The 24,574-nt window shown below is 41.5% G+C and overlaps 1 protein-coding gene across 1 annotated transcript; it reads right to left on the bottom strand.

Annotated features, from left to right (window-relative positions):
• Window positions 1-1,984: 1,984 nt before the first annotated feature.
• Window positions 1,985-22,606, bottom strand: sh3glb1a (SH3-domain GRB2-like endophilin B1a). The gene is made up of 9 exons (XM_063206805.1): window positions 22,335-22,606; window positions 17,734-17,875; window positions 16,433-16,561; window positions 15,878-16,011; window positions 12,501-12,593; window positions 7,228-7,317; window positions 6,644-6,744; window positions 4,496-4,733; window positions 1,985-3,972 (listed from the first exon to the last, which is right to left on the bottom strand). The coding sequence occupies exons 1-9, from the start codon at window positions 22,395-22,397 to the stop codon at window positions 3,865-3,867; spliced, it is 1,098 nt and encodes a 365-aa protein (XP_063062875.1). The 5' UTR covers window positions 22,398-22,606; the 3' UTR covers window positions 1,985-3,864.
• Between the last annotated feature and the right edge of the window lie 1,968 nt (window positions 22,607-24,574).

The following is a 24,574-nucleotide window of genomic DNA, read 5'->3' as shown; positions in this document are numbered from 1 at the left end:
ATGTCTTCTAAGGAGCACGATATGATTACAATGAAAAGAGGTGAGGGCCTGTGTGTGAGCGACTTAGAATATTAGGCCAGAGCAGAGGAGGTAACGTACGTGTGTGTGTGTGTGTGTGTGTGTGTGTGTGTGTGTGTGTGTGTGTGTGTGTGTGTGTGTGTGTGTGTGTGTGTGTTTGTGTGTTCAATATCAGCTGTTATAGGGAGCATGTTCATCTGGAAGAGAAGATGTTTCCTGTATCCTTAATGATGCATTTCCATAAGAAGATGTGTCCTTTTGGTCAAAATAATTGTTGGATTATTCGTCATATTTGGTTCCTATTGATTTTAACTTGTAATGTGGAATCAAATAAAGAACATAAAATGCGTGTGTGTGTGTGTGTGTAAGTTGGTGTGTGTTTGAGTGTCGTTGGGTGTATATTATTAGGTTGGTATATGTACTGTATGCAGGCCTGCCAATAGGGGGGGAGAAAGGGGTTAATTGTCCTGGGCCAAGAGAAAGGAGGGGCTCAGAATTGGGACCTCATTACATTGTATGTATTGAGGAGGGGGCCTTTCCACATGGTTTTGCCCCAGGCCCAACAAAAGCTGTCAGCAGCCCTGACTGTATGTCTGTGTGTGTGTGTGTGTGTGTGTGAATGTGGTTGTGTGCATATAGGTTGGTGTGTGTGTGTGTGTGTGTATGTGATTCTGAGCAGGTGAGAGGCGTGAGCATAGTTCCTTATTTTAGCCCAGTCGGACCTTTACGCTCTTGGGAGTTAACGCCACTCACTGGAGAGCCATCCGAGTCCTAACCCTCCCTCCTGCGCCACAGCTCCCTCTCCCCTCAGGGCCGCTCTCAGCTTTTGCTGGGCCATGGAAAAAGCCACCTAAAAGGCCCCCCAACTCAATACATGCCATTTAATGGGGGCCCAAGTCTAGGATGTCCCTCTCCCTAGGCCCAGAACAACCGACCCCTTTGTCATCTGACTTGTTTCCCTGCGCTCCCACGCATCATCTCCCTTCCCCTCTCCGCTCCCACAGCATTGGGCAGATGGGTATGTAGCAGCAGCTGGAGGAGAGGAGCGTGCTCAGTCCAGCCGCAGCAAACAGGACGTTCTTGGCCCCTACGCAGCACCACTTCCTCTTAACCCTTTACAGCCTGGCTGACCTCACCTCACACAGAAATGCACATTTAAAATCCCACACAATTTTCACAAGACAGCAAAGTTATTGGCATCCTCCTCCACTTTGTCTCAGGTTTAAACTGTAAGTTTAATGAAAGTAAGCATTAAAGGAACATAGCAGAAGAAAAGATGTCTTTGTTCTATTCCAAAGAACCTTTGCGTGACAAAAGTGAAGCTCACATGCTTACGTAATCTTTTACATTTCCAAATCACTGTGTGGAGTGATGACAGCGTGACTGTCAGCTAAAATGTGGGGATGGTGCAGTTAGAAGCATGACAGGCATGGCATGGGGGGAAGATCCCATTTGGTTGCTTGTGGTATGTTATGCTGTGGTATTGCTCAATAACATGGGTGATGTTTATGCTCACAACCACAGATTATTCTGTTACTCATGTTTATGTGAGATGTAAAACCTCTTGAAATAGACTTACATCTTCATGGTTCAGTTAGTAGGCCTATTCATGATGACAGCAACTTTCATTGTCAAAGCCAGCATGAACGCACGTTTTGACTATGTGCTATTTGATTAAGGCTGAAACAGAGATACTCTCTCTGGCTGAAGTCTCTCTTTAAAGGCAATATGAAGGAAAATATCTAGCTCAGTTAATATGACATTCATGTGGAGCTATGCTGATCATTTCATATTACTGTGATCTGCCTGTGTCACAGTCCGTCACATTAACAAACCAGAGAACCAAAACCAGAGAGGTCTGCCCTCTGCTGGACAAATGTTTGTGTGAGTTGTGTGTTGTGTGGCCAACGATGAAAACACATCCAGTACACTGTACAATTATTCAGAGAAAGAGGGAGAGAGAGAGTACAGGTTATACCACAAGGGACTTTAATACATAATGCTTACATCCTTTACAACAATCTATAAAAACAACTTAACAAAAGACAAAGAGGCCATTAGAAATGGATAACCGTGTTTCTGTCAGCTGTTATTTTACAAGAGAAACCAATTAACTTATGAACACATTGCTCTGGATATAATAGTTTGAAAGAGTAGGCGTATGGATAGCACATGACAGAAAATAAAAGTTAGTACCAGTGATCTCTATTGTAGAGATCACTGTGATGAAATAAGAGATCACTGGTTAGTACGGTACTGAGCAGGGCTCTAAATTAACATCAGCCAACCAGCCAAATGCTGGTGAAATTGCTGTTTGGCTGTTAGAAAATACCTACTTACTAGCCACTTTGACCCATTAGCGAGTGTCTGTTTGGCTAGTAAGATTAGCCATTTGGCTGGCGATGAAAAATGTAGAGCCCTGGTATTGAAGGTTAAGACCAGGGCTAAAATGTGTGAGATAGCCAATGTGCTATGCTCATATGTAAGGCGTTAAGATATACTTAAGGCTCCATCCGTCCCGTCCTGCTAGCTCACGAGCACAAGCTAATGCACATGTTATTAACAGCACAGAGGACCCTGAGGGAGGAGGGGGGAGGAGGCCGGCATATTGGAGTGTGTTTCTTTTTTTTTTGTTAAGGTTGGCAGTGAAGAGAGTTGGTCCATATATATATTTTTATCTTTTTTCCGATTTGAAAAATCTGTAATGATCATACTCGTGAGTTATGTAATAAATGTAAATGCACAAAAGGATTTAACTTAAGACATTAGAAAATTCAGATGTTTCACTGTGATTTCTATAATACCATTCCAGCACAAGGCACGGAGTAAGGGAGAGAGAGAGTCACGTAGGCCTGGGTTGTTGTAATTGATTGCCTGTCGTCTTCCTCATTCCCCTAATCTCAAGGAATTTGGAGGAGGCTCCCTTTGAAGATACTGATATGGTCAACCCTGGACACAACAACCCCTCCGACTCCGAGAGGAACACACACACACACTCTTCCACTTCTTTCGCTCTCTCCTCTTTTTAAAGGCACAAACTTCTCACGAGAGGCTCCAACTCACACCATGACCTCTCAGAGAGAAAGAAAAACAAAAAAACAGACAAGCTAAACTGTTCAGTCTTTCTCTACATTCAAGTGCGTTCTTGTGTTATCTCTCTTGCAAAAAAAAAGTGGACAAAATTTCTGTAAAAACATACACCCTCCCCCACCACTTCTTCTCCTGCGTTGAGCTGCAACCTTCCTTGAGATAGATGGGCAACTTAGGAGTCAGTCACACCTAAATCGATATTCCTAAAACAACAACACGTCATCTGAGTATAGGGTTCTGTAAACACGTCTGAGGTGTCACGAAGAGTGTGCAGGGGAGGCAGGGCGCTGTGGGGGTGATCTCTGAGATGTTTTGGCAGTATGGGATCCCCCCCAACCCCACCCCACTCCAACCCTTCACCTCCCTCCCGTCCAAGCACCCAGGGTGGCAGAAAAGGCAGAGGTGTCCACCAAACCAGGGGTGCATTTTCTCGAAAGTGTAGTTGTTAGCCAGTTAGCAACTTGGGTAGTTGCTAATGGGAAATGGCATTGCAAACAACAAAGTAGCTAACGTAGTTAGCAACTATGGTTTCGAGAAATGCACCCCGGATAACAACAAAACAGATGAGGAGAAAAGCACCTCTTAGAAAGCATTGTTGCATACATGTTATATTATTATTACTGTTATCATTATTATAATTATGAATTATTATTATTATTATAAATAGGCGATCAGGGCTGAGTGATGCTTGGCTGTGGTGCAGCTGTCCTATAGTGACTGTGGGGACTCGAACCCTGGTCCAATGGTGATGGTTTCCTAGTTCAGCAGCTCCAGGTAGGTGATGGGCACTTTTCCCTTCTGGTTCCCGCGTTCGCCCATTAGCCAATCAGGATCCATGCCTGGGACACTGCTCACCATGATCACCTATGAAAGGACAATAGATTTCAATGCCACTACAGAAAGAGCCCATCCCAAGTAACATTCCTGGCATACGATATACAGTATTTCGACCTCTGCCAGTTCACTTATCTAGCTGACAGCAAACTAGCAAAATCACCCATGTCTTCTACAGGCAGGAGAAATCTATAAAAGGACTTCTTTTCTCATTCAGTGAGACCAAAGGCAATTTTCAGGCTGGCATGACAATAACGTCTATTCTATTCTATTCTATTCCATTTCATCCTATTCTATTCTTCTTTTCTCTACTTTTTCTTCTGCCAGTCTCTGTACCAACACAACATAATACTTTACAGTACAATACTTTGATGGTATGACTGTCGCTAGAGTTGTGGGTGAAGTAATAGTTGACTGGCTGCTGCCAATGGCGCCATAGAAAATCAGGCCTTACAATGGTCACAGCATCATACAATACAATATAATACTACTACACAACACAATACATCACAACACACACAATACATCATAAATAATGCGCCCATCCACCCACCTCGTCTGCGAGCAGGGAAAGTTCACTGCTGCCAGCGGCGTCATAGTCGTAGAGCACACGGGCCTTGCGGCTACCGCTGCAACTGCGCAGCTCGTTAAAGGCAGAGGAGGAGGAGGAGGAAGAGGAGGAGGCACGGCCACTGGGCAGACTGGACGTCAGGGGCAGGGTTGGCACCGACACACTGGCTCCACCGCTCACAGACGGCTGGTTGTTGTTGGAAGCGAAGGAGGAAGGGAAGCTGAGGAGGAGGAGGAAGAGGAAGAGGTGGAGGGCATGGAGGTGGTGGAGGAGGGGGAGGAGGTGGAGTGGGGAAGCAGAGGAGAAGGTTGAAGAGGCAGGAAGGACGAGGTTATCAAAGGGTAAACAAAGGCAGGTATGCATGCAAGAAATTATTCTAACCAAAGCGTAGTGTGTGTTTGGGTTTAGGTAAGCCACCATGTCTTGTGTTGACTGTCCTGTGGTGATTACTGAGTTTTATTGCAAAATTGCTGGAGATCATCGTATTGCAAAAGATCATAACTCAAACATTTTGCTTCAAAATAATTGATGGAATTAAATAAAGGTCAAAGTTCAACTTCAGTATATATCCATAGAGAGTCAATACTGCCAGAGAAAATACATGTTTACAGCAACCTAGACATGTATTTAGCCCCTCTTAGGACAGAAATGTCATTGTATCAATCAGAAACAGCTATTCAATAATTCACATGCTCTCACCATTTCTACAGGCTTTCAAACATTCTGCTGACCAAATTGGATTCAGACATCAGAAGTTACCAGATTATTAATCATGACCTTAAAAGCTATTTGCAGTATTTCTAGGCCATATTTTTGGAGTCAAAGAGAGAAATACCTGTATACGTATATTTCAACGTGGAAAAAAAAATCAAGGACACGGCTGAAGTGGTTTCAAATAAGCTATAACAAATTCCCTTTTTAGAAAGCAATGCTATAAAGGCCTACACATGCACAGACATCATCACAAAAATATTTGGAAAGAGAAAACAGAAGAAGATAAAAATTGAGAGCATGGTTTGGCACATTTACGATTTAACACCCTCCACCCTGTTTTTCTTTCTCGTATTTCATACAGCTGAACCATCTGCAGTACTGACATGGAATGGCCAACCATCCAGAGACCTCTGCTGATACGTACTCTAGGGATATTTCTGACTTTCTTTGCAGTCACATTCACAGCATTTCCCAAAAAATACTAAAAAGCAATACTCATATTACACAGTATTTTAGCACCAGTGTACAGTTTAAAAAAAAAGTAGAATCAACCATAGTCACAAACAAACAGATGTATTGAGTGTGTTAATATTTTTAATATATGGATCTATGTACTTACAACTGCCTACTGTATAAACTTCTTGTTTTAAAATCATTTTTTATCAATCTGTGTTCACTTAACAACAAATTCTGAAGTTGCAAAGGTGTCAAAAGTAGAAATAAAAGAGTGAAAAGTAAGAAGCCTGCCACAGTTTCATTCCAACACCTGTGACGTCACTGAGTAACAGGTCTGTAGTTACTATGGACCAATGTATTAACCGTCTTTCAATCAGCTGATTCTGAGATGGCGGGATCAAATATGTTTCAGGGTTTTTACTTTTCGGTAAGATCAGTAATCTCATTAACTCATTGAGTGCCAGCCATTTTCAAATTCAGACCGGGGGGTTGCCAGGCTTTTTTCAACGTTTGAGTGTTTTTTCAAGAGCCATAAAAAATTGAGTTCTTTGTCCATGTGAACAACAAACATACCAGATCAACATGTTAGGCCCCACCCCCCATAAAAAAAACAATTGACTTGATATCAAGTCTTTGGCACTGTGCCATACATTCTGAAAAGCCTCGTTTTCAAGTCCATGGCACTCAAAGAGCTACGAGGACGTCCCACACTAACATATGTGGACATACTTAAGAAGGACGCAGGAACCCAGAGTACCAGTGAATTGAAAAGATGTATGGAGAATCGAGATGATTGGAAGCAACAATGGAAGACTCGTCTGAGGACGACCTAGAGATTAGGTTAAGTGGAATAACTGTTGTAACAGCTGTATTACATAATGCGGTAGTGCTGTTCTTACATCATGAATGTACTTCTACTTTCACTGTTGACACCTCTGGCAAAGGTGTTGAGCAACATACCTTCCCAGCTGTTTCTGCAAGTCAACCATGTACTGGTAACACTGTGCATAGTATGTTGTCTGGGCCTCCACAAAGTCGTTCAGACAGCGCAAATGGTGTGCCTAAAGAGGGGAAGATATATTAATATCAAAGTCAAACCAATACCAAACAGCAGCTGGAAGATATTTAACTTTTAAAATAACACAGTGCTCATTAGTACCCTGATGAAGGCTGATGTCACCATGAATTCACCGTGATTTTTTTTTTCTCGCTCTCAACAAGACATTGACATGTTTGATTTAGCTAATCACATTACGGGTCAGGCTTGTCAACCTGGGGGATTCGAGGATATGAACATTCCAATTGGTTTTCACCAAAACCCGTCATAGCTCATTACTACTTTAAATGACTACTAATTGCTGAAATCTGCTCTGGTCGCTCAATCCGCGATCCTGTCGTTCAGCAAGACACCTAACTCCCGTACTGCTCCAGGGACTATAGACAATACCCTGTAAACAACTGTAAGTTGCTTTGAATAAAAAGCGTCAGCTAGGTGTAGTGTAATGTAATGCAATGTGTCGTGTCATGCTGGCTGCTCTGCTTACATGGGTACTGCTGACTCCCTCCAGGAGGAGCCGGGTGATCTCGGCCTGTCGGTCAAACTCACTCTGAGTCATCCTCAAGTCCTGCTCTGCCTGGAAGAGGAGAGATAGAGATAGAGATAGAGATAGAGAGAGAGAGAGAGAGAGAGAGAGAGAGATAGAGAGAGAGAGAGAGAGAGAGAGAGAGAGAGATAGAGAGAGAGAGAGATATGGGATGGGGGAAGGGAAGGGAATTTAGTACTCGAGAGGCCAAACTCAGAAAGCCCCAACACATGACACTCATGATTGGAAATGTTCCTGTCACATGAAACACATCAATGCTTCTATCTGCACACCGTATATGACACACAGGAGCAGCACAGGAGACAAATGATGGGACAACTAATGACCCACTGCCGCCAGTGAAAACGATTTGAGATTGATTGATTGTTTACATTTATTGCCATTTCAGCAGCTATGGCTATATCATGGCCAATACAGATAGTGAAAAAAAACATTACATCACATTTTAAAAAAAAGGAAACACAACTGTATAAATTAAGAGACTAAATATGCTTCTTAACATGAATACATTCCAAAAAAATCAAAACCTTTAAAGGTGGGACCTTATTAAAAATATCAAAAACAGTATCTTTCTTGAAAAACTGCTGCCTTTTCAAAATGATTTGAGACGTGAAAACGATAACTTCACCAAGAAATGGACATACAGTACTGCGTACTGTAGTACAACAGCTAGAGAGAGTTACAGTGGTCTTTCCTCCACCATCACCATTCATCACTGCACATTAGCCCTCTGATGACAGCCCACCTGCCCCAAATGAATGAAATAATACAGGAAAGACTTTGTGAACTTGGTAAGGACTGATGGCAGCTGGAGTGGCCGAACAACTGTTGTGAAGGGGGGAAACTGACTGACTGGTTCCTTCCAGCTTTTCACTATTGTTCTGGGACCAAGCGAGTGCCACTGAGGAGGGTGCCCGCCCGGCTGGGTCTAGGCCTAGGGGGGTTGCGTTGGCCTGTGGCTGCGCTGCCTAGCTCTGTTGGGGCTAGGAGGGGATTGTTGGAGCTGAGCTCACAACTAACGTGGTATGGGCTGAGAGCCAAGAATGACCTGTGCCCAGCACAGCATAACAGAGCACAGCACAGAAAAGGCTTTCCGTCCTCCTCCTAGCACAGCCTAGCGCAGGCCCTCCTCCCAGGGAAGCCCAGAGCATTCCTCTTACCTGTGTCACTTCCTCTGTCCACATCTGCTCAGCATTTAAATAACAGAGTGAGAGAGAGAGAAAGATAGAGAGAGATAGACGGAAAGGGGAGAGATTAGGGTAGCAGTTTTTGACACCCATAGGCAAGGGAGAGGGAAAAAAGCTACACATGTGCACACACACGTAGGTCGGCACTCCACACACACACACACACACACACACACACACACACACACACACACACACACACACACACACACACACACACACACACACACACACACACACACACACACACACAGCACTGCACCAACACAAAACAGAAACATATAGATCCACATAAAGACAGACACGTAACGCTAGTATAACAGACACCAACACAAACGCACACACATACCACAATATCACCAACACCAAATCACCAACCATCTTCCAGACTCTTATGTCAGGCCAGATTATGAAGCTACCCAACATGTGGAAAATGACAACAAGCTGCTAGGAGTTTGATCAGATATTAACAGAGAGCTAAAACTTTGGTCTCTCTTCAGCTTGCAATCATAGTATTACTGTATATTTGAAAGGAGGTCTAATTATAGGTGCCAAAGCCCTTGGTATTTATTAAAAAACATGCAAAGCAGAGAAATGTCATTAGCCTGAACTGCTTGCCAGGCTAAATATAAACAGATTTCCCGTCCTACGTTCTACATGACCTTTTGAAGAAAGAAAAAATGCTGTTGACAAATTCTGATGAACAATGCTTTTTTCTTTTTCTTCTTCTTCTTATTGCAAAATGCCTACTTCTCCTTTTTTTTTTACCAAGTGGAACATAGGGCGGTGCACATTTTTACAATGTCACGGGGTCTGTTGGGCAAACAGCGCTAAGCTTCTAAAACAGCTTTGAGGCAAAACATTAAAAAATACTCTTTGATAACCATCGCTCCAATGAACTCAAGATTAGCCTATGGGTTCAAGGGGTGGGTTGGTGGGTTTTGGGTTTTCCATGAAACACCAAAACATGAGACTAAACAACACTGACTACTGAACACAAGGGGCAGCAGCTATCCTTAAAAGGATGTCTTCAGTCAGAGGCTGTGTTTCTCAAAGCTGTGTTGGGCCGGGACCACTAATGCCTCTTTTCCACTGCCGTTTTTCTGGTAGGCCTGCAGCTCGACACAGCGTGACTCGGCCGCCATTGTTTGCTTTATGAATAGGCACGACACAGCTCAATCATAAAGCAAAAAGTGGTGGCCAAGTCACGCTGTGTCGAGCTCTAGGCCTACCGGAAAAATGGCAGGGGAAAAGTGGCATTACTTCCTGTGAAATACTGCAAGGGCCACTACCCCCACCTGAGGTTTACAGTATGTAAATACATGAGCTGGTGCAACACCAGAACCAAAAATTGGGGATAGCATTAAGATGATTAATATGTTATCTAAAGGACCAATTTGCTCACTTTACACATTCCCTATGATTAAATAATTTACGTTTGATTTACGTTAATCATGTTCTTCCAGCTGTTCTCTGATTCTGGTGATGTTACTTCTGAGCATGTATCATTGAAACGAATAGGACCAGTTGGTACCAGTTTTTGGTACCATCTGGATCAATGAGCATATTTCCAAAAACACTTTCCAAACACAACTGCTTGTGAAGCCCTTGGGATGTCTTGGAGACCACACGTTGAGAAACACTGCTCCGACTGAAGACCATCTGAACTAGGACAAACCTTCTGAAATCTGACACTAAGGAAGTCGAACATGTAAGAGAAATTGGCTACGTAGCCATCATCGGTGGTCGGAGGGACAGTGAAGTCATGTTGCTACAGATTGAAAGGACAGAAAGAGCAGAAAAAACACAAACACAGAAGTGGGAGGAAAAGCAACACTTCAAAACGAAGACAAGTCTCTCTCTCTCTCTCACACACACACACACACACACACACACACACACACACACACACACACACACACACACTACACACACACACACACACACACACACCCACACGCGATACAATAAAAGCAGCCTTTTCGGGAAGAGCTCATCTGGCCTGTGTGTTGGCTGTGAAATAGCTGCACACGGGGCCGTGTGGTTTGTGGCCTATCCAGAACGTGACACAAATTATAGGCCAGAGAGTTAGAGGATGATGCCTTTCACTTCTTTCCGATTACTGTGCACTGCGTACACTGATGGTGCATCTTTTTTTTCTGTTACATGCTTTCCACAGGCACAGTCACTCACAACCGCCCTGGGTCCAGCCATACTTACTATGACACAAAATTCAGCCACCAATTCAATATGAACAACAAGGCTTTTCCAGATATTTCACATTTTCCCAGTATTTGGAGACAATTAAATTTGAGTATTTCCAAAGGCTCGGTGGAGAAGCTACTTCTTTCATTGGCCCAGTTGGTGTAGCTAAGTCAAAGAAAAGAGTGATCTGATTGGCTATGTTTACATGAGACATTTAATTCGGAATCAACTCCCGTAGTGATAGTCTTCAACCAGTAGCATACTGATGCATTTCAGAGTCACGTGTTAAGCCCGCTCTTTGAGAGATGGGCTTACAAGGTGAATTGGCCAGACCTGGCCAAACGCTCGCAGAGAGTTGAAGTGGCGACAGATAGCCAGGTGAAAAAGTGGTTCAATTTAGTACAATAAAAGCACAACTGAAGTGTACTTAGCATGTTAAAAGCGCACTCACACTTTTTGTGCGAAGAAAAAGTATGTTTACAATATGCTTATTTAAAGTGTACTTAAAATTAGATGTAATTAAGTTGCTCTCAAAGAAAGTACACTTTGCGAACCATACATAAAGTGCACTTAGAAGATGTTTGGCTGAAGTGTATTTAGAGGAATATACTAATAGTGTTCTAATAGTGAACTTACTAAAAGTGTATTTTTTAATAACATATTGCAATTGCACTTTTTTTAAGTGCACTTTGATTATACTTCACCCAAGTGACTTCGAAGTGTGATTTTCTATAGTGCGCTTTAAAGTAAATCACTTTAACATATTGGAAGTATACTTTTTCTAAGTGCACCATGATTGTGCTTCATCCAAATATATTCAAAGTGTGCTTACACAAAGTGCATTTACCCATCATGCATCATCATGCATGTACCATCATGTAATGCACTTCTTGGAGCTCAATTTCTCAAACAGAAAGCCATTGACCTCTAAGGAATATCTTTGGTTTGCATGAAAATATTACTCATTGTTATATACTGCGTTTATTGTAGGAGTTTAAAATTTTTCAAGTGGTACACAAAATATGACCATGTTCCCACCGTCATTATGATGGTCACGTATATGTTCTGGTATATATAGGCTCACACTTCCCATGACATCATGGTGAGAGGTAAGTTGGAACTAGTTGCTCAAACAAAGAATTTAGGGTCACCATCAGTGAACAATTCAAATGATCAATTGCAGGAAGGTGGAACAAGAATGAAATAAAGTGAAATGTGTATCTGAAATATCTGTAACAATGCAATGATTGTAAATGTCAGGCATGCGTAGGCTACTGTATCACTACTGTGACATGTGTCTGTGTGTATTGTACAAGCTCTGAGGACCAGCATGGATTGTAGTATTACATTTAATTTATTTCATGTACTTGGGAGTGTACTGTAAATATACTTCAAGCATACCTGTTATATATTTACAATACTTAATATGATATACTTTTTACATACTTAAATGTTCCAATGTAGTCCAAAGAAGCATGAAGTTAATATACTTTTATTGTACTTCTAGTAACAATAAAATGTTATAGAAGTGTACTCAAGCACACTATTAATGCCATACGAATGCATGAAAAGCGTGTTTGGAGCATACTTTCAAAAGTATGCTTGTAGTGCACTTAAAGTTGTCCAAAAGCGGTGCCAATTTAGCATCCTCAGTGTGCTGCAAGTGTGCTGAAGTACTGCTTTAGTAGTGCTTCAGCACACTAATAGTGCAATGAAGCGCACTTTAAATCGCCGAAAATAGTACACTTTGTACTAAGTACGGTCAAAAAAAGTACACTTTAAGTATATGGGTTTTTCACCTGGGTAGCCAGGCTAACTCACCAGGGCTCTGGCATCGGCCATCCGGGCCTTCTTTAGTCTCGTCTTGGCCGCGTCCAGATCCAAACGCTTGTTGGCGAGCAGCTTGCGCTCTTTCTGGAGATAAGCAAGATTAAATGGGGAGAAAAAGGAAACAAAAACAAACGCAGGGTTATGCTCACTACTGTATATCATTAAACAATGACGGAGCTTTCTTATCTACTGTTTGACTTTCTGGTGCTATGACTGCAAAACAAAAAAACAAAGCAGAGCTACAGTATTCTAAACAATGACCAACATTTCTTATCTAGTGTGTGTGTGCTGTAGACTGGTGCTGGATACAAGACTGTGGCTCACTGGAACTTTAATTCAGGGATTAAAGCAAAAAAAAGTCATCTGACTGAACTTTTTTACCGGTTAGGTACCCGATCGAGTATCACTCCGTAACCCTACGAAAACCAATGTAGCCAGGCTTTGCCCTCATAACGAAACATACACTGGTTTTATGCAAGGAATGGTACCAGAGCCAGCACTAGGCATAGGCAGACAGGGCAGTCGCCTAGAGCAGAATAGACCTATGTCTTGAGGGTGCCAGTAATACCAAAAAGTGCCACAAAATCAGAACTTCAACCAACATAAAATTTTACACTTCACATTAACAATGAATATCCATTATACACTCAGTAGGCCTATATACACTCTCAGTATGAATGTACCTGTAGGTACTAGATCAGATGTGCTCAATCAGATGTAGGCCTACAATGCTATATTTACAGATGGCAATTTCTAAATTCAAGAAAAAGGAAAGAGGGAAAGGGGGCAGGCCTAGGCCACCAGATTGACTGGAACTGGCCGAGAATGGAGGGATAATGGATATATCAGACTGCAAACATTGAACTGCAACTTGGGGCATGTTTTGGTTATTTCCTCTTATTTCTACCCATTGTTTATGAATTGTTCACAACATTATGCAGAATGGATTCACAATGAGTGTTGCTTCAAAATGGTCTAGCTGATATCACAGAATTATTGACTTGGAATTGCAATGCGTTGATACAGTGATCCCATTATGGTTTTTTTTTGTAGTAGTAGTAGTAGGCTATATTTTGTCTTTCCCATCAGAATGGGCAAACACTGTTCTGGTGAAAGCACTGGTGCGCATTGCTTGCAGTATTTCTGACATTTAAAAAATAATGCACTGGTCATAGCAATCAGAGGGAGAAAACTAGTTGTTGGTTATTTTGTATGTTTTTCACTATTCATCCTGTTACAGATAACTTGACGTTTACAAACAGGGTGCGGTAGTCTACCTCTTGTGTTCTACCGTTTTGAAAACCTATGGCTACCTCTACTTTTTTGCTTCTCGATGAGCGGTGACAGGCACACGCTTACCATTGACTTAAAAAACGTCCCCGATTCCTACACGCACCCGTGTTCTCTCCTACAAGCTGACACGACACAAGCAGACACGACACAGTCACAGACATACGTCTATCGAAAGTAACACACTTTCCCAAGCTTGTCGCGTAACTTTCCACTCGAATCAAGGCAAATCACCCACCAATCAGTCTTGAGTGCGCAAATAACTGAACTCAAACGAAGCGTATAGTCCGAGAAGGATGGGCACAGACGTTGAGCCACTCAAAAACAAGCACACACACAACTATTGCTGCACACTATTCCAGTTAGCAAAAATAGCATCACAGTAGCCTACAACAAGCCTTGAAAGTGAAACAAACACCGAAACGGCGATTATTGACCATGAGTCCACCCATCAGAACACTGCTTCCCAGAACAAGACATAAAAATAAAATATTGGCTCTGCCAGGGATAGCCTCCGTGACCCCTGTAAAATGCAACCCATTTTTAACTTATTTCTTAAATATATATCGACAACAACAAAGTTAATATGCTATGATTACAGGTGAGACTGTAAATTGTCAGAAAGACAACTAGAGCTAGTTCTACACGTAGCCAGTCAAACGCGCTAAACTTTGAGGATGAAACGCATGGTATTACCAGAGACGTTCTTAATGCAGAGAACAGAGAATCTTTGGTATTACGCATGGTCTATATCCTAGCTAGCTGCCAATGAGCCGTCCCATTGGGGCTATGAATAATGTTAGTAAAAGTCACAATGCTTAAAAGGAAAACCCTTCATGAAAAGGACATAATGCGCAGTCGAAGTAAACTTTTCTCTTTTTTTCCAACTATCCACCACGGCAGGTGCAATGATAATGGAAACATACGTGTCCTACTTCTTCCAGCTATGCATTCCATGCATATGCGTTATTATTAGTCCATATTGGAATATCAGTCCAACTCGTTTAATGATGGTCATTGCACTTTAAAGACATAGTATTACACTTATTTTCTTTTCTGCCATCAGCAACAATGTTGGCTATTTGTTTTTTAATCTCTCGCGCTGCGCCGCAACTGATTTGTTGACCGCTCGTGTACTTTTTTTTTTTTTTTTTTGGAACACGGAAGACGATGGCTCAAAACTACTGAGTGAATCTGTTGTATGACACCACCGGTGGTGGCGTGTATAACTAAATCCGTACACCAAACACACCTTTCCTCCCCTTCTCGACCAGGAGTGCTCTCGATTTGAGTTCAGTTGGAAAGTAAAAATTGTAAATTAATTGACATGAATTATAAGGACGGAAATCCGTCCAAACGAAAATCCATTTGACGGAAATCCGTCATAGCGACGGAAAACTTTAATCCCTGTTAATTGCCTTACTGTCTGCATATGAAAGATGTAATAAATTACAAGAAAAACATAACAATTCATTTTGTGAACTGTTACCCATTTTCATAAGAAACTGAGAGAGCTGTTTTCACACTTTCACCTCACACTTTCACACTTTATTCTTCTTTGTCAGTTTTAAATTCTTGGGTATTTTAGTCACAGAAAAAGGCCTTTTCAGAGTCATCCCAAACCTTAACTCTAACAGACGTAATAAATATGATGAAAATTATGAATATTAAAAATACCTTCCATGTGCTTTAACACTTTAAGACAGCAGCATCTGTGCAACACAACTTTTAAGACCGGCTGCAACATCTGTGCATATTTACGTTGACCAGTGTTGACAATTCTGTTCATGTTTCAAGACCCATTGAGTCTTAATAGGTTCAAAAGAACCCACATTAGAATGTGTTTTACATATGTGTGCCACCAGGGGCCTCTAAATTAACACCAGCCAACTGGCCAAATGCTGGTGAGTTTGGCTGGTAGAAAAGACCAACTTCCTAGCCACTTTGACCCATTAGGGAGTGTGTGTTTGGCTAGTAAGATTAACATCTATTAGCCATTTTGGCTGGTGATGAAGAAAAAGCCCTGCATGCCACCACTAACAGCACCACCAACAGCAACAAAAAAGACATCTGCTCACCAAGATAGTCTTAAAATCCCCCTCCAGAAAATTCCGAAAAGGCGTCAGAAAGTTGATGGCCGAGCTCTGGATAAACTCCCTCTCTGCTCCGCCAAGCTGCTTCTCCGTCTCTCCACATTTGATCAGGGCATTACCTACATTACCAAAGGTCATAAGTTCAAGACAGTGGCCCTCTTAGCAATTTGTCCCACAAACACATCATTTTGAACTACCTGTAGCAGAGGTGTATTAAGTAGAAGTAAATGAATGATGTGAGTACACTATGCTATTACATAGTTATTACACCAGTTATGCCACTGTACCTAATGAGAACCTAATGAGGGCTTGAACTTATTTTACTTCTGAAAATGAGTACAGAGTACAGTACACACTATGGCCAAATCCAAAAACAGTCATTCACTACACAGTGTATGTTACTATGTAAGGAGCATTACAATGTATGTAACCTTCAGTATTCAGTGCACAATATGTTGAATGGGTGAACATAAAGAATACAGTCTATGTGTTTCATGCTGCTACTCATGAAGATCATGTAATGCATATCGTCATGGTTACCGTAGGCGGTTCCTGGTCCAAATTCATTTCCGGAATCGATCATGGACTGGCCGAGCAGCTCATGGTTGTTCACCCGGGTTGGAACTTTCTTATCAAGCTTCTCATACAAGAATTCTTCTATTCTCACATCTGTAGAGAGGGTGGTTGGGGCAGAGAGAAAACTCAATTAGGGGGGCAGTGAAATGTTTCATAAGACACACGTAACAAGTACGTGCTGTGTGACAATGGAAGCACTATACCCATCTTCACTTTCAAGTCATGAAAACTTTCACTTTCTATTTAGGAGAAGAAAAAAAACAAAAACAAAAGAGAACTGGTTTCCTTCCGGACATTTCTGTACATGAAAAAACATAACCCTTTGCTGAAGGTAAGTATAGAAAAAGACAAGGCTTAATTCACACATCCCTCATCATGTAGCTTTCAAGAAAGTGAAAGGCACACAGATGGCAGGGCAACAGTGTGTCACTGACACACTGGAAATGCATTCTCTTCCAACAGCGATAAATAAACAAACAGCAGGCAGGTGTCAGGGATGGTTTTTTTTGTGTGGAGCTCAAAACACATCAGCTGTCCCAGTCAGCAGCATGTGGTACATGTGGTGTGGTGGGCCCCCAGTTGCTGTCCTGTCCCCTCCTCCCCAGCCTGCCTGGCCTGGCCTGGCCTGAGTCATGTGACAGGCAGGCAGCTCTGTGTGAATTTTGAGGTGTGTGTGTGTGGGGGGTGGGGTGGTTGAGGGGTAGGGTGCAGGGAGGCAGCTGTGGCCAATACTGCTGTTAGACAGTTTGAAGTACGGCACTTGCTAGAGGTACTGCACCTAACTCAAGGGCGGATTTTAGGCTTGCACTACTTGTCGATATCTTACAATGCAGGATGTATGTAGATAACCAACACCTACCAGGGTCAATTTCCTGACACATAATACGTGTAATTCTAGATTTTGGATTAAATATGATAACGCCATACTGGTCGGGTATGAGGATTCCAGGGGAAATAAAACCCCCCCCCAATTCAGTCTGTTTTAATAAGTAATCACATGATGAACAAACACCTCACTCTCAAGTACTCTCTTGCTGGCCTGTCTTTATTAGTGGGCAAACCAACAAAATCAAATGAAATACTTACTATTCTCACTGTTTACAAATCTGCAGAAATCTGAGGAGTGTACTCACTTTTGTGGCACACTGTACACAGATATGATCGTGGCTAATAAGAAATCAGTTCGAACAGCATTCTGTTTTGACTCATTGACTTCTGTGATGTGCTCCGTGTGTACCGGTACACTATTTAGGCCTCTATCTTACTTGGGTTTGGCTGTAGAAGGACTTCTGTTTGTTTGAGGATCCGCTCTGTCCAGTGCTTAGTGCATTCTGCTCTCGTCAGGAGGTTCTCCAAATGGGCGTCCAATTCTGTTTTCTCTGCCTGTCCGAGTTTCTCTTCAGTAAACTGTGGACGGGTAGACAAGGTTGGTATTATTCACAACAAGGATGCAATCCTGTAAATTAGAGCAGTACCATACTGGTCCTGTACAGAACCCATGCAGGATATGCAATACACATTTGGAGTCTGTACAAGAAAGTGTTAGAGGCACAAGAACACATGTTTGGAAATATTACAACTGGTGTAATATTACATTACATTACATTACATTTCACTTAGCTGACGCTTTCATTTGTTCAAAGCGACTTACAACTATTATTTTTCAGGGTATTGGTTACAGTCCCTGGAGCAATGTGGGGTTAGGTGCCTTGCTCAAGGGCACTTCAGCCATGGATGGAGGTGTAGGGAGAGGTCGTGGGGGATTCGAACCGGCAACCCTTAGATTGAAAGGGGTCATTCCACGCCAAATCAACAAGAGCCCGCACACTTATATCTCAAAAAATTCTGAAAATATTACTGAGTGTACCCATGGTACTTAAGAGAAACACTGTACATTTATTTGAATGTAAGATGTATACTCTCCATGTTACAGCCAATTTTACTGGGGGAGGGGGGTGCCCATTTTGTTCACACTCTTTTTTTTGTCAAAGTTCACAAGCCCGTAGCTCAATAACTAAACCATGTAGGAAGCTCAAATTTGGCATGCTGGTACATAGATAGGAATAGTTTGTTGCAAAGCTGTCAGTTTTGGTCTGTATGATCCTGCATCGTCATGGCATTCCCTCAAAGATGATACAAATTGCACTGGAGTTTTTGGTTGTGCTCTGTTTAGGCCTTCAGAAGACGTATTTGTGCTCAACATAGCCTCTTGATTTTTTCCCCTTGTAGATACAAGTAGGAACACTCTCATAAAAATGTATAAATAGAAAGGAAATCCCATCAGTGTTTGACCAGAAGACCTCACAAGTCTGACAAATCATTTTGGGTGTCATTTTCAGAGCTCCAGAACCCCTTGTGGGATTGTCCACAGATTTTTATTTTATTTTTTTCTTCATTCTCCATGAATTCTTCTTTTTAAAAATGCAAATGAGACTTGTCTTATGTGATGTTTTCTTTTGTAATTTCCAACCTGAACATGGGCAACATGCACATTGAGGGCAATATGTTTTCTATGCGTTTCTTCCGCTGCCATCTGCTGGTCAAAAAAAGTAACAACATGAGTCCTTGTGCCTGACCTACTGTCTCTTTTGGTGAGCGAACCTGCTCCCACATTGAACGCTCCTGAAATCATTGAAATTGAAAGGGATACCTGCACCCCTGCACAGGGACTCTCGGGTGATCATGTCTGGGCAAAATTTGCATTTGATTATTTAGTCTTTACATTAAATGTTATCGAAATCATGTTGCTCTCTTTTTGCATTTTGCCCATGTTCAGGGTGGAAATTACAAAAGAAAACATCACATAAGACAAGTCTCATTGGCATTTTTAAAAAGAAGACTTCATGGAGAATGAAGAAAAATATAAAATAAAAATCTGTGGACAATCCCACAAGGTGTTCTGGTGCTCTGAAAATGACACCCAAAATGATTTGTCAGACTTGTGAGGTCTTCTGGTCAAACACTGATGGGGTTTCCTTTCTATTCATAGATTTGTATGGGAGTGTTTCTACTTGTATCTACAAGGGGAAAAAATCATGAGGCTATGTTGGGCACAAATATGTCTTCTGAAGGCCTAAACAGAGCACAGCCAAAAACTCCAGTACAATTTGTATCATTTTTGAGGGAATGCCATGATGATGCAAGATCATACAGACCAAAACTGACAGTTTTGCAACAAACAATTCCTATCTATGTACCAGCATGCCAAATTTGAGCTTCCTACATGGTTTAGTTCTTGAGCTACGGGCTTGTGAACTTTGACAAAAAAAAGAGTGTGAACAAAATGGGCACCCCCCTCCCCCAGTGAAATTGGCTGTAACATGGAGAGTATACATCTTACATTCAAATAAATGTACAGTGTTTCTCTTAAGTACCATGGGTACACTCAGTAATATTTTCAGAATTTTTTGAGACCTAAGTGTGCGGGCTCTTGTTGATTTGGCGTGGAATGACCCAAAGACCAACTCTCTAACCACTAGGCCATGGCTGCCCATTACACATTTTTACACATTTTGGTGCGCCAATTTCCTGTGACATAGCCCACAATATGCCAGAAGATATTTTGTCATTATTGGAACTTAGAATGATTACAAATCTATAGTCATTGTCATTGTATTGCTATTATTGTCTTGTTATACTTTTCTTATTTACATTATTTCATCTTTGACTTCTAATAGAAGTTGTACAGCCAAGAATCCAAATATAGCTGCAGACATTGGAATGGTATTACACCTGTGGGGTGAATGAATCACTGTGTAACTTAGGCTCGCTTGCCATCATATTGCAAACTCACACCACAGAGCTCTGATAGTGCTGTATCATCCCACACCATTAATTACCAGTATGTTAACAAGTCATAAGTATTCAGAAGGACATGTCAGTCAAGCAATTTAACGTCTCCTCATGTTGATTTAAGTATTTCAATGAGTGACTGGGTAGGCCTATATGACAGTGTGGTTCTCCTCTTTTCAAATTGTAATTCACTTTTTGAACAGCCACTGAATCTCTTACAGCAATAACTTCACCATGATTTAATAAACTGATGCACTACCTGTCCTACTATGAAATGCAAAGAGCAAACTATAAGAAACCGGGCTTCTTCTTGAGCTTGAAATGGAGGAATGACAATTCTCACTGAAGCCAGCACTACAACAGATTTGCCAAATGATAAGCAGTTGGAGTAAGTCAGGTAACAGTTGGAGTGCATGACAACGATGTTACTATGCTGGGCACAATCATTCAGAACACACAAATAAGATCTTCCATTTCAAAAAAAGTTGCTTGAAAAGAGAAAAAAACTTTTCTTCACCAGGGCACTCCAAAAAGTATAGTTAAAAATGTTTTTATTATTATGACATGTCCATTAAGTAGGCCTACTTTAAAATTGCCCACGCGTAGCGGCAGTTGAGCCTTCTTCAGGGCATAGTGATACTGACACAGTGAAGCCTTAATGGACATGTCATAATAATAAAGACATTTTTAACTATACTTTTTGGAGTGCCTTGGTGAAGAAAAGTTTTTTTTTCTCTTTTCAAGCAACTTTTTTGACATTGAACCTTGAACCAAAGAGCACACACAAGAATGCTTTTTTCATCTTTCTAAAGGGACTGAGCAGTGCACGCCTCTGACTTCCAAACAGCAATAATTTGGTGACAATTGTGTTTAACTTCAAAGAGCATTTTCTTCTTCAACATCCTTGTGACATTCCCACATTGGTGAGGTAGGTCTTTTTTTAAATCACAATGACCTGACTCACATTGCATAGCAAGTGACATTTGATTTACCTCTGTACAGCACATGCAACCCTCTGTTTAAGATTAGGTTAGGACAAAGAATAACCTAACCTAACCATGGAGAGAATCCTCTGGTTTCACTTAGGCCAACACAGATGCGCACGCACCCATTAACTAGGTTGTGCGCGGAGTAAACCCATGTTGGAGATAGGGGAAGGGAGGATGCTCCTAGACAAGAGATTTGTTTGACTAGATGCCAATTATTCACACAAGTTACATTGAACTTACAGACAGATTCGGTTTGAAAAATCAAACCAAGAGGCGTTAATTATTACTTAGTAAATCATACGCTCGATTTCAATGGAAAGTAAAGGCTCAAGAGTTGCAATATAATAATATCCTAACGTGTGGTGCCAGTAACCTACATCGGCTAAATACATTAACAGAGGGTCTTTAGCCCCATGACTTTTTCGCTAACTAGCGGAAACATAGCGCTACAGCCTTTAGCCAAGCTGGTAAGTAGCTAGCTTAATGGTGGGACTGTGTTGACCAGGTGCCTTACAACGATGTTCTACCCCGAAGTTCAAAATGAAACGTCTGAAACATTTTAGTGTCGTTAGATAGGAATTAATTGATACATCAAAAGGGCCAGTCTTTCTGCCAAAGACTCAAGCTAGGTGTGTGACTGACAAGAGCTACAATCACAGCTGACCAAAAAGAAACCGGATGTGTTTAGTTTGCTATCCCATTACTTTTTCGTAAGGATAATGTAGCAATTTCTGAACGGAGAAGAAACTGATAAACGTGTATATTCCATGGCTTTAAGTTTATTTTCCTCTGACTCAGGGGCGGAAATGAAATTAAAGTAACCCAACTCAGCTGAGTGTCACTAGCGCAGCCAGATGGCTAATTTCACTAGCTAGCAGGCTAGTGATTAATCTCATGACAGCAACTTTTTCCAACATGTTAATGAGCTAACGTTAGCAAAGTTCTCAGATGCTTCCTTAAACTGAAGGGCACCTAAGCAGTTATTGGTTGACAGGTGTGAATTGATGTCCGATATTTCTGTCACGCCCGACTTGATCAGCATCAGTGACATACGGTGTCAAGAGACCATCAGTGAACTTATTTACCTGAACTGCGCGACTGAGGAAAGTACCGGCGTCCGCAGCGAATCTTTTGACGTTAAAATCCATTCTTCTTCGTTACAAAGTCAGCTAATAACCGTAAAAGTTCCCATACAGTGTAGGCGCTGTAATGACATCCACGTTTACGGCTAAATAGTGATTCACTGCTATTTCCTTCGTTTACAGTAAAGTCTAAACGCTTCCACAATCGTTTCACTGTATGAGGGATAACGTTTGGTACGTCGGAAGCAGAAGGGAGGAGGACCCGTCTGTAACTGCATGAGGGAAGTGCGTATTTTCTACAGCTTAGCTGCGAGGTCTTGCCACGAAGACAGTTTCTGAGAATGTGCGGCTATGCTTGTAGCTGCTGAAAAATAAAGTATCATTGTTTCTACATTTGTTTCTAATTCAATGAGCATATTTCCACTTTTATACTTTGCAGCACTACATTGTGCGGCGTTTTTGAAAAAGGATGGTGGAAATAAGCAAAGGGAAAACACCCTCTATGGAGAATACAGGAAGAGAAACAGAATATGACATATCTTTGCTAGAACTGTCCACACAGGGAGCTTTCATTCTGACAGATGACAGCAACATTATCTAGGCCTTACCTAAAAATTAGGCCTTAAAATCGTACCTATCTTTTGAAGAATAGGCTATGGCAGATAGGTCAGGCCTCGTGTGAATACATCAAACATAACAACCCCCCGGTTTTCCCCAAAACAAACTAAAAAGATGATAGGCCTGTTGATCTTTATTTATCTCCTGTGTTATATTTGTTATTTTATCTCCAGGCCTTATTGAATTTTTCATGAAGTAGGCCCTAGGCCATATCATACATGGGTGGTTGACATGACACCCTGTTTTTACGTAACATTAGTTAAAAACCTACAAAATTGATATTTTTCCTCTTGAAAAGAAATGTCAATGAAAGAAGATGTGGTACATCATGTTTCATATTAGTCTTAGATGAGAAGAACATTTTTTGTTCAGATTTATGGAAAGGTTTATAGTCCTATGTCAAATGTCCTGTGGTGTGACTGTAACATTAATGCAACCTGGAATATATACAGCTAAAATAAACCAACAATATTTTGAATCATTTATAAAGCATTTGGCATGATTGCATAAATATTGACCTTATATTAAAAAACATGAATGTGAAAAAAACTCAATACAGTAATATTAATTACAAGTTCAATTTCGTAACACAAATTGCGTCCTGCGGGGTGACATGGAAGTCAGGTTTGTGGACGGGCAGCTGCAAGGCCAACCACAACCCAGGTAGCAAGCACAGTCGGCCCTATTTTGGCTGATTTTGTCACTTCATGCAGTAACAGAGCCAACACTCGGCCGACACTGAAAATAACTGTCAGTCTCATGCAGTAACTGAGCCAACACTGAGCCGACACTGAAAATAACTGTCGGCATACGGTAATACGGCCTTTATTGGGCCAACTGTCAGACTGCGGTAAAAAAACAATTGGGCCGACAGTGGGCCAGACAAACTTAAGGGTCTTAAAGACAGGCTCCAAACCAGTACCTCAGTTATTGGAGAGTGGTGTGGAAGTTTAAGGTGACTATTAACCAATATGTCTAATGTTTCTGTCACACAATGCTTAGATTCATTTATGGTGTCCCGTGGTGTGACTGCTCTTATGGAAGGAAAAAAAGTTTTTTATGAGTGAAAACACATATTAAGGTTAAACACAATATCATTATCTAGTGAGCATGAGCTCGGAGGTCAGTCCCGAATAGGCCTACAAAAGGATTAAAATGGCCACAATGCAGTGAATTTCCTGTGGTGTGACTTCATGTCCTGTGGTGTGACATGCTTAGGCATTGTGTTACTCAATCCTTACTTATTTTCCATGCATCATGCAAGGATATAAGGATACCAGGATATTTGTCACATTCACACAATTATTACAAGTAATACAGTGAAACCATGCTGTGAAATCCCAGTTGTCTGCCTGTACAATGCATAGGCGTCTGTGGGTGGGCGTGCGGGTGGGTAGTAGTGTGTGTGTGGGTAGGGGGTTAAAGGAACAATAGCAGAAAGAACATTGGGGGTATGTTTGTGCAGAATATTAATCATTTTATTGTATCTTACAGAAATGTCACACTAATGATGTCACGCCACAGGACACATTTTCCCAAAAATGGCAAAAAATTAGGCGAAATTCCACGGACCACTGACATCCCCTTTTTTTCTATTTTTTCCCCCAATTTTTCCACCCGTTTTT

This window comes from Engraulis encrasicolus, chromosome 9, assembly GCF_034702125.1.
Source record: "Engraulis encrasicolus isolate BLACKSEA-1 chromosome 9, IST_EnEncr_1.0, whole genome shotgun sequence".
NCBI classification, from domain to species: Eukaryota; Metazoa; Chordata; class Actinopteri; order Clupeiformes; family Engraulidae; genus Engraulis; species Engraulis encrasicolus.
This window is presented reverse-complemented; position numbering and strand designations above follow the sequence as displayed.